The sequence below is a fragment of the Eumetopias jubatus genome, unplaced genomic scaffold, assembly GCF_037043125.1.
Source record: "Eumetopias jubatus isolate StellerSeaLion01/CBP00866 unplaced genomic scaffold, mEumJub1_p1.0 scaffold_15, whole genome shotgun sequence".
Classification (NCBI taxonomy): Eukaryota; Metazoa; Chordata; class Mammalia; order Carnivora; family Otariidae; genus Eumetopias; species Eumetopias jubatus.
The window spans coordinates 39,418,044-39,429,549 of record NW_028274821.1 but is presented as its reverse complement, the minus strand read 5'-3'; the positions used below and the strand labels follow the sequence as shown (position 1 = coordinate 39,429,549).

The window sequence follows — 11,506 nt, the reverse complement described above, 5'->3', positions numbered from 1 at the left end:
CATCTACTAACAGGCAGAACAGAGACATTCTGAAACAAGTGACATTACACTTTATACACCCCTCAGTTATAGGTTAATGACTGACATTTCACATCTCACTGTCTTTCTTTTTCTTTTTTATATTACATTATTTACATTTTAGATGGAATTCATTATTTTTGTTTGTTTTGCATCAAAAAACGAGCTGTTCACTCAAGATGCAAGTGTGCATCAGATCATTTTCTGAAACATAATTTAGAAAGACAACTTGGCTGCATTGTTTATCATATAGTACAAGTTGCCCAAGAATGTCTCATTTTTCTTATTTGCAGAATGATGGATTATTCTACATGTCCTTTAGCAGATCTTGAAAACCTAATACCATATAATTTCTGAATTTAAGAAATTTCGATCTTTTAGGGTCCAGCACAGCCTATTTTTTATGGTGGACAGAATTTTCTGATTGCTTAAGAGAGTCATTGCTAATGTTTGCAAAGAATCTTCAATAAAAAATGCAAAGACAATGCTTTGAGGGGAAGGCAAAGTGACAAGCTGGAATGCATCAACACTAAAGGAATAAGAGATATTATGACTTTTCACATATATTTCTTTGCATGAAAGGGGAAAAATGCAGAGCTGATAACTAGAACTATATTTGATTTATAGGTGGATTTGGCTGATGTAAAAATGATTGCAGTAAATTATTCTGAGAATAATCTAAAATCATCAAGAATGCAGCATTATCGGTACATGATCCCTCATTAGTAAAGAATGAAATAATGCAGGCTCTGACAATTCTTCCTCCCACATTGGACAAACAGGCCCTGCACATGATGTTAATGTCTTGAAAGAATGCCAACTTTGGGCAATGTTTGGAATTTAACGAGCACTCATAAATACAGGTAGATGTGATCCCAGCACTGGCTTTGGCTTGACTCGACCAGACCTTAGGTTAAGCATGCTATGCAACAATAATCCAGAATGATAGGTGAGAAGATTTGAAAGAGTATTGTTTGTGTTTAAAGGGAATGCTCTCCTAAACATTTACACAATGATAACAGTGATTACATAGAAATAGTGTAAGATTGATGCTCTCGTCAATAACATCCAAATAGAAACTATATCTTGCTGTGCAGGGAGTTCAAACCTTGTGCAAAACCAATTCTGTCTACTTCCTTCTCTCTCCTTCTACCATACCTCTACTGTATCTCCACACTTACCCGGAGAAATCCTTCTTCTGCTTTTCAAAACTGCACTTAGATAGCATGACATTGAACCACTGCAAAAGTATGTTGGTTATAAATATGACTACGTGCTGACAAGTTTTCTCTTGGTTCATCTCAGGCCAAGAAAAGACACTGTGAGTTGAGTATATTTTTGTGTTATAATCTGCATGCTGTGAGAAGTTTTGGAGTCTGCAAAGCTTAAGTTAGAATCTGAAATCTGACCATTACTATTTGAATAAACCTGAGTGATTTACTTTGAAATTTATTAGGATAGAAATAGCACAGATTTGCTACTATCCCTGAGGTCATCAGACTCCTCTAGCAGAATAGTGTTCTCAATTCCATGTAATGCAGTTTTTGGTATTCAGAATCTGATATTAATCAAGGGAATAGCTATTTTTATTCACTTTTGTCCTTATATTGGTTGTAGTCAATAAATGCATCCTTTGGAATAGGTAACAAATAAGTGCTATCTTAGCAAGGAATCTATTAACAAACTCTAAGTCATCAATTTATTAGCATTATCTTAAATAGTTCTCTCAGAAAATTATCCCTGATTAGAACACAAATTAATGATGGTAGGATTTATGCAGAGATAATTTATTAAAGTATATATCTTAATAATTAAATAATTAATAAAATAAACCCCCTTAAGATATGGTTTTAGTATTTCTCAAGGATATAGTTTACTGGTTGTTAGGAGGTGAGTGGGACAATAAAGTATCCCTCAAACTGAGAAGGTAAATTGACACCAGAAAACAAAGCAGAAGACTCCATACAATTTACAGTTTTGTTCAGGATAGCTTGCTGATACCCCTATCAGATGTGGATCAGGTCGAGGATGATCCATGGTCTCTGCATGGTTATTCTCCTCAAAGTCCAGAGTTTAGTCCACAGATTTTATAGAGCAAGGAGACACACAGAAGGGTATTGTAGTGATATCAAAGGGCTTACATGTACCTCAGAGGGTCTGCATGCACCTGACAGCTAACCTTTAATTAGATCTTGTGGCGGGACCACCTCTGGGTCAGGAAAGAGAAAGACTATGTTATCTCTAATAGATCCGTGGGAGGCCAAAACAAGCTTCCCATCATTCTAGCAGGTAGGCATTTCTGAAGTATGAATATTAATCTCCATGCAGCCCAGAAACACGTAACCCTGAGAGAGGTCTTGAAGGAGCACAAACAAGATGGGGGCCCAGAGATGGAGTCAGTATTGTCAGCACTTATGCAGTGATTTTGCCATAATTCAGTAATACCTCTTTCCACATTAGACCATGCTTCTTACTCAGCAACTATCATACTGTATTATAATTATTTTCATTCTTCCTTAGATTATAAGCTCCATATGGACAAGAAATATGTCTCTTTAAAATAAATGACTAAAAGAATTTTAGAAAATTTTTAATATTTTGCCTGTGGTTCAGGTGTTATTAAAACTGAGTCCAAAATCTCATTTAAATCTCACCACCTCCAAGGTCCATCTAAATAATTTAAATCAGGTAAGGGTGAGGCTCTGGGTATAATAAATTCTGAGACACAGTTTCTCTCCATGTTGAAATCTGTGAAATTCAGGAAACAGGTTATCTGCTCCCAAAATACAATGGTGGGACAGGCATAGCAATCAGGACTAGACATCTCAGTTCAAAAAAAGAGAATAGGGAAGGAAAAAGGGTCAGAGTCCCAAGAAATTTCAAAATGCAGTTGAGACACCAACATTAGGTTTCAAGGCCTGGAATAGTCCTCTATAGCTTTCAGCTCTGCCCTCTGGGCTTAGAACTCATTCCTCTGAGGTTGAATCTCCACCTTTGGAGTAATCCTCCCCCCCCCTTCTTTTTTTCTTATCTTGGGTATAACATGTATTTGCAGCTGAATAGTTTTACCAGCCTGTCTTGTCCCTATGGAATTCTGGGGGCCCTACAGCCTTTCTTTCATTTTGACCTCTTTATCCCTTTTAGTCCAAATTGGCAGTGTTTCTGCTGGCATAAAATCACTACAAACTTTATGAGTCTCCTATGTATGTACAAGGATTCACTCCATTAGAAAAGAAGGCTCTTCACAGACCTTTCTTAGATAACCTCATCTCTATTTTTGGCTTCCAATGAAATGGTTGAGGGGTTGCATGAGTCTCAGGCTTAATCTCTTCAAAGAGACCTGTCTTTGTGACTGAATACACTGACCTTTTGTCCCTTCTGAGGCATTAGAAGATGGTTGTCCAGTCACACTCTTGGCTGCCTTTGCAGAACACTCTTGACAGTGAATCCTCTGGTTTTAGAGTCTTCTGCAATCTGGGTAGCTGAGCATTTCCCATTTCATCAAGTCCCAGTTCCGTTTTGATTAAGTTGTTCCCCCTTCTTTATTTCTTTCCCCTTGCATTTTATTTTAAGAAGCAAGAAGAAACCAAGCCACATTTTCCACACTTTGAGAATTTCCTCAGAAAAATCCAAGTTCATCACTTACAAATTCTGTGTTCCATATAACTGTAGGACACAGTTCCACTAAACTTTCTACCACTATATAACAAGAATACACTTTCTTCCAGTTTCCAATAATAGGTTTCTCATTTCCTTTTGAGCCCTTACCAGCAGTGCATTTACTATCCTTTCTACCATTAGTCAGCTTAATGATGATTTAAGTATTCTCTAAAACAATATAGGTTTTCTTTACTGTGTTCCTTCCTTCCGAGTCCTTATGAGCAGAGTCATTAAAATCCATCTTTTTACTCACAGTCTATTCAAAGGAGGCTAGGCTTTTCCTCTTATGCTCCTCAGGATGCTCCAGTATCTACTCTTTATTCAATTCCAAAGCCACCTCCACAGTTTTAGCCATTTGTTATAGAGTCATTCCACTTCCAGGTACCAAGCTTTGTATTAATTTCCTATTGGTACTTTAATAAATGACTGCAAATGTCATGGCTTAAAACACTAATTTATTATCTTACAATTCTGAAGAGCAGACATTCAAAATAAGTCTTACATGGCTACAATGTCAATAGGCCTCTAAGCGATATCTATTCTTTTGCCTTTTTCAGCTTCTAGAAGTGCAAGACTTCTTTTCTAATGGCTCTTCTACTCTCACAGCCAGAATTATGACATACTCATACCTCTCCCTCTGACACTTCTGCCTCACTCTCATAAGGACTCTTATAATGACATTGGGTCCACCCAGATAATCTAGGGTCATCTTTCCATCTCAATATGTTTAACTTAATCACATCTGCAAAGTCCCTTTTACCATGTAAGGCATTCACAGGTTCTAGGGATTAGGACATGGACATCTTTAGGAGGGTGGGGCATTACTTTTCATACCAGAGAAAGATACTATAAAAATGAGTTCCTTGAGATCAGAGTTCATACCCTCCTCCTTTCTGCATCATCAGAACCTAGCACAGTCATTGCCTGGCACCTAGAAAGCACTCAGCAAATGTTTAATAATTGCTTTGATTGGTATGTGCTATGTGACAGACACTCTTCTAGGTGCTGGGAGAAATGGCAGTGAACAAAACACGGTTCTAGTTTTTATAGACCATACATTCTAGTGTGGGGAAGCAGAGAGTAAACACCAAAAACCTGTATTAGGTGATGCTATGAAGAAAAACAAACCAGGATAGAGACAGAATGTGCTAGTTGTGCTATGTAAGAAGTCCTCTTAGACAGGGTGCAATTTGACTAAAGACTAAAAAAAACTGGGGAACCAGGTTTGTGAATATTTGGGATAAGAATATTTTGGAAAGATGAAATGATATGTGCAAAGATTCTGAGTTAGGAACATGCTTGGATTTTGAGATTTTTAAGGAATAGTAAGGATGCAAATGAAGCTTACAATGAAAGAGGGAGAGAATGGTATAAGATGAAGTCAGACAAGTAGACAGATAACAGAATGCATAAGATTTTGTAGTCTGTGGTGAAGATTTGGATTATACTCAGAGAGAGATGGAGGTACATTATGGGTTGGAACAGAAGCTGGCAAATATCTGACTTATATCTTCAAAGACTAGTCTGGCTGCTATGTGGAATACCAGCTGTGGGAAGGCTAATGGAGGAAGCAAGAAAACAAGACAGAGAAGTGATGGTGACCTGGATTAATTTGGTAGCAGTGGTAGGGGTAAGGATTTGTAGCTCATTCTGGACATATTTTTAAGATGGGGTCAAAGATACAGATGTAGTGAAAATAAGGGGCACATGAACCCCAATGTTTATAGCAGCAATGTCTACAACAGCCAAACTATGGAAGGAGCGAAGATGTCCTTCAACAGATGAGTGGATGAAGAAGATATGGTTCATATATACAATGGAATAATACCCACCGTTTGCATTGACGTGGATGGAAATGGAGGGTATTATGCTAACTGAAATAAGTCAAGCAGAGAAAGACAATTATTGTATGGTTTCACTCATATGTAGAACATAAGGAATAGTGTGGAGAACTGAAGGGGAAGGGAGGGAAAACTGAATGGGAAGAAATCAGAGAGGGAGACAAACAATGAGAGCCTCTGGACTCTGGGAAACAAACTGAGGGTTACAGAAGGAATGGAGTGGGGTATGGGGTAACTGGGTGATGAGTATTAAGGAGGGCACGTGTTGTCATGAGCACTGGGTGTTGTAGCCAACTAATGAATTATTGAACACTGCATCAAAAACTAATGAGGTACTATATGTTGGCTAACTGAACATACTTTAAAAAAAAGATGAGGCTTGTATGTATTGCATGATGGATTGGCTGTGGTCTGAGAGAAAGAAAGCAATTATCTTTCTTGGATGAGGCTGAGCATCTGATGAGTGGAGGCACCATTCACTGAACCAGAGAAGATTATAAAACAAGGACAAACTTTCAGTTTTGTCTATGTTTAAATTGATGTGCATCAGACATTAAGTCAAAATGCTGTGGATAGACATGGGGAGACTGGCGTTCAGGAGAGGAATTGGGGCAAAAGGTATGCTTTTGGGAATCAGCATGTGGATGCCATTTAAAGCTGTAGAACTGGATGAAATCCCAGGGGAGACATTTTAGAAAAGAGGTGGCACCAGAATTGAGCAAAGAGGTATTTTTCTGTTTGAAGTTCAGGACTGTGAAGACATATCAGCAACAGAGTGTGCTAACAAGCAGGCAAGTGAAGAATGATAGGATCCAAGACAGAGTGATGTCCTGGAAGCCAAATGAAGACAAATTTTCAAGAAAGGAGTAATCAAATGTGTCAGCTGCTGCTGAGGTGTAAGATGAGGACCTCAAAATAGCCATTTTTAACATGATGGAGGTGATTGTGTTTTGATAGAGTTGGGAATACAAATGCCTGATTGAAGTTATTCATGGAGCTTCAAGTGCCTTTATATTCACGCAACAGAAGAGAATCCTTGTTGTATTTCTAAATGTTGACAAGTACTTAAAACTTAATGTTATGTGATTTGGGGCTGACTGGTAGTACAATTACTGGAGTTTTTTGAAGTTTAATTAAAATTTCTAAGTTGGTCAGGACGCCTGGCTGCCTCAGCCTGTACAGCATGTGACTTTTGATCTTGGGGTCATGAGTTCAAGCCCCATGTTGGGTGTAGAGATAACTTAAAAAAATTTAAAAAAGGTTTCTAAGTTGGTCATCTAGCATATCTTTATTTGCAATACCTTAAAAATGTGTTAGCTTTAAACTTACTAAATTCCTTAACTCCAATTAATCTCCTTTCCATTATAAGACCGATGAGTCCATAAAATGGAGAGATTTATATAACTAGGACAATTTCCATTTTTCTGGGAGAGCAACAACTGAGTGCAGGCAAAATAGTTTGAAAGGCACTTTTGCTTTAACTTTTTACCCCATTTTTTCATGGTGCTGACAGAGATCAAATATCAAATGCTCCAGGTCAGAGATTAGTTATGGGGATTCTTTAGTTGAAAGTGCATTCATTCTTTTGAGACCAATAAATATGTTAGTAATTAGTGTTATTTAACTGCATGTTCCCCTCCTCTTAGTAAAATCAACTATCAAAACATTGTTGGCATATATATGACTCTAATATCTAAATCATAGAGTTTATATTTGGTATATTGTGCAAAAAAAAGAAAATAAATAGGAATAACTGGAAAGCACATAAAATATTGAAACTCATAGAGCCAATAAAATTCTCAAGTATTCTGCCAATGTTCATTAGATTCCTTAAAATACAATGCATAAATGAACACTATTCCACAGGCTTCTCCCATATTATACTCTTTTGCTTTTTTAATTTCCTTTTTACAGGTGGGACAGTTATAGTTGGCAAGCGATTGACAAATAGCAGGGAAGGTTGATTAGGAAAGGGAGAATGTGAAAGAAATTTGCTACATTGAATTTACAGCCTTTAACTGTGATCTGAGGACAGAAATCATCATTCATGTACCTGGCTTGTTCTAGGCAAATGTAGGGTTTTGATGGGATGAGAATCTGCCCTTGATCCCTCTTATACTCTTGCTGTCTGCTGACTTCCCTCTTACTGAGGATGTTCTTTTTGCAGTGCCATTTAAAGCTGCATTAAATTGTAAATTATATGTCTATATACATATAATTTACATATTTCATTATCTTCTGCTTGAAATTCATCCATCTTGGTTCTACAGATGTTTTCTCTTACAGATGTTTTCTCTGCACACTCTTAGATTTTAAGGTGGTAAATGATCTGTGCTAAAAATTGCTTGGCTTAATTCTAGATTAAAACTGACAAAATAGCCAACCAACCAGCCTTTACTAACTTGAAAGTAAAAATAAGCAGAAAGGGAGAAATATATTAATGACAGTTGGCAAGTGGCCAATCCCCCAATTCATCTATAGGCATAAAACTGACTCTGGACATGTGAATTCAGGAAAGGGCTTGGAAAGCTCAATATTGGGAAATGTGGATTCTCACTGATTGGAAGGAAAATATTGGTCACTTTTTCTTTTTTTGGTAATGGGCTTACATTTGCTTTTTTATCTATACTTCATTATTTAATTTCAATATGTGCCAAAGGGGATATTGAGTGTTAATGTTATGGATAAGACAGACCCAAGTTCAAATCCCAGTTTTGACACTTACTGGGAGATTTGATCCAGCTACCTACATTCCATGTGCCTCAGTTTCCTCAAACACAGAAGGGAGACAATCCTCATATCATGAAATTGTTGTGATGAGGATTATAGCAAGCAATTCATGAAAAAAGACTAGTGTAAAATATAGACCCTGTAGATTTTAATTGGAAATTGAATAACATATGTTCTGGAAACAAACAATACATTTGACAAGAGTGTAACAGGTATATATTAACAAAGGAAATATTGGGGAAACCATTTCTTGGGTGTGGAAATTTTTCAGTTATAAATAGGAAGACTTTTTGATTCATATTATAAAGTGTTTAGTGCAGAAACATATATCATTTACAAAGAACAGTTTGAAAGCTCAATAGATTCACTCACTAGGAATCATCAAGGTAAAAGAAATGTGGAGGATTAATAATATCACATCAAAATGAAATGTTTATTTACTATAAGAGTTATATTGTCAGACATCATTTCAAAGAACTAAGAGATTATTTATCTACCCCAGGATGAAAGGATATCATGTTAGACTTCACAAACGAATAGTGATTCTGCTTTCCACTCCATCCATCCATCCATCCATCCAACCATCCAACCATCCATCCACCTGTCCATCTGTATATATGCATTTATGTGTTTATATGTCATATCAGAGTTATAAATATCTACAAATAAATATCAACAAAATCTCAAAATACAATTTAGGAGACCTTAACCTCTAATCACCTATATGTACCTAATCTCAGTTATTCTTTGAAATTTGGGAGAATCATATATATTATCACACAACTAAGCCTATATAATTTGAGTTAGAATCACTAAGGACAAAAGTACAATCTAAAGTATGACCTCAAAGTTGAAGTGAGCAGATTGCATATAGTTGTGGCTTCCAAATAATAGTCATGTAGAAGTGTGTGAATAACAGTATTGTTGACTTCACACCAGGAAGTTTTTGCCTAGAAATAATGCCTAAGTCTGTTGCAACTATTTTGTTCAACCTACTATACAAACCATAATAAACCTCAGTATCTTCTGGAAAGTGAAACTTTGAATCATTTAAGAATACAAACAACAAAATGTACTGTTATCAGACTTTGGTTTATTGTAAAATTTAGCAAAGATTTTTTTTTTTTTTTTTGGTAATCCCTGACCCCTTGCTCTGAAAACAAAAGCAAAAAAGATGATTATTGCTTATTCTTTTTCCCCCTACTTTATTTGTGCCACTGTAAAAGAGGGGAGAAAAATCACGGTAATAAATAAAAATAAAGATGTAAGAGAGACAGATAAATCAGTCCAGATAAGAAAGATTAGGAGCAACAGAATTATCATCAAGCAGTTTCAAAATAAGCTTCTTTTAAAAAGGTTGTCATATAAAAAAAAAATCACACCAAAAATATAGCAGCGGAGAAGGATAAATACAAGTTAATTGCACACCAATCCCATGCAAAAAACTGGGTCATTAGCCAAAGCAGTAGTATTCGGAATCCAGTTTGGGGTGCTTGTGCAGGGCTTGCGAGTCCTCTATTATGGAGCTGTCGCTGAATTGGTCCAAGTCCGATGGGGTCTGATGGCCTGGGACATCATCCGCCAAAGTGTCCAGAAAGCTCCCCACAGAGATGCCATCCAGCCCATCGCTGCCATCATGAAGACTATTGTAGCTGCCACGTAAGGAGGTGCTCTGACTCTCCAATAAACTGCACAGGCTGCCACTGAGACTGCTGCCTCGGCTGGTGATGGTGGCTTTCTCTTCAATCATCCACTTGATGGACTCAATGCTCTCATTGATAACAAGCAATTGGCGCATGAGCCTGACGTCTGTGGCTCGGAGGTTAATCTGTGTGGAGGGCAGAGAGAGCAAAGACATGCTGGTTATTCTACATTTTTGAAAGACTCAAAATTCATTTGGGTTCTGTCTTCTGCAGGCCATAACTTTATGTGCACAGAATAAAATATAAATTCACTTGATCTCATGACCTTTTGAAAACTGCTGGCCAATGGCAAAAGGCAGAGTCAAATAACTCACTTCCTGCCCTCGATGCATCAGGCTCCAAAGGGGACAGTAAAACCGGCACTGCATCCCTGACCCTAACTCAGCTGCCTGGAAATAACATATTGAATGTCAGGTTTTCTGCTAAGAAATACATTCTCTCTCTGGCCAGATTAATAGTTAATCCATGTTGACTTGGGAATATGCATGTAGATGCTATGAGGTGGGGAGAAGAGAAATGTGTGGTAATTAAGCAATTATCAGCATCACCATCATTGTAGCTGCTCCTAGTTTTTGAGTGATGATGTACCAGACATCATTATGCAAATTCCAACCTTCATTATATTGTAGCAACCTTGGACCACAGGTATTACTTTTATCCCCATTATACAGGTGAAGAAACTGAAATCCACAGAAAGGAGTATGGAAGAGGTCTGTACTCTCTATGACTATATGGAAATATACCTAGTTCTAAATAATGCTTTTATTTTTAAGAACCAAATTGATTTAAAATTCCTTGAACCCAAAAGGATGCCATCCATTTTACAAGTTGAAGCATTCAGATGTCTTCTATAGATCTGATTATTTGCCTCAGATAGGTCAGGGGAAGCCTCAATCAAAATTGGTATATAAAACTCTGAGAAAGTTCTAGAACTCCCTCAGATACCTTCTAGGTGTGTAGTCCTTCTGATAGTTCTAAATTACTTCAAAGAAACCTGTCCTCACAGCACAAAGCAGAATTTCTTTGTAGGTCTTATAGTTAAATGGGAACGTTTGCTAACATCAAGAGTGTGGTGTTTCTGTGGAAGGTGGAGAGAGGTAGGCTGCAAGAACTCTCATGACTGCCCATGTTCTTGTTGTAAGTGAAGAGATGTGGCTCCTATAAATTTTAGCTTCTAGCACCTGGACTGGGAGTCAGGGATACATTTGGCCACCAGAGGTCACATTCGTTATGGTTTGAAATAGATTTCCTTTTTTTTTTTTTTTTTCCAGTTGGGGTCTTTAACCCAAGAGGCTGGGCCTTGCTAATTGTTTCTTTAAGATCCAAGGCTAATTCGGATTTGTGGGTTTCTAGAATTATTAAAGGCATTCAGTCATGAATGACTCAAGCCTTTAAGGAGAAAGGAGCTATTGTCTTCAAATGTATGCATTCATATTGTAAAAATATTTCCTGGTTAGGAGTTAATCCATAACCAAAGGTGAACTTTGGGTTGAGTGAATGTGATGAACAAACATTAGGAGAAGATGGAATTTCTACCAATGACTTCAAAGATGT

The 11,506-nt window shown here is 37.2% G+C and overlaps 1 protein-coding gene across 1 annotated transcript in view; it reads right to left on the bottom strand.

The window, feature by feature from the left end:
- Positions 1-9,691: 9,691 nt before the first annotated feature.
- The window catches only part of LURAP1L (leucine rich adaptor protein 1 like), a 49,672-nt gene continuing 47,857 nt past the window's right edge, over positions 9,692-11,506 (bottom strand). Inside the window, exon 2 of the mRNA XM_028107322.2 lies at positions 9,692-10,077. Within this exon, the coding sequence (XP_027963123.1) occupies positions 9,703-10,077 (375 nt within the window). The 3' untranslated portion in view covers positions 9,692-9,702. The remainder of the gene's footprint in view (positions 10,078-11,506) is intronic.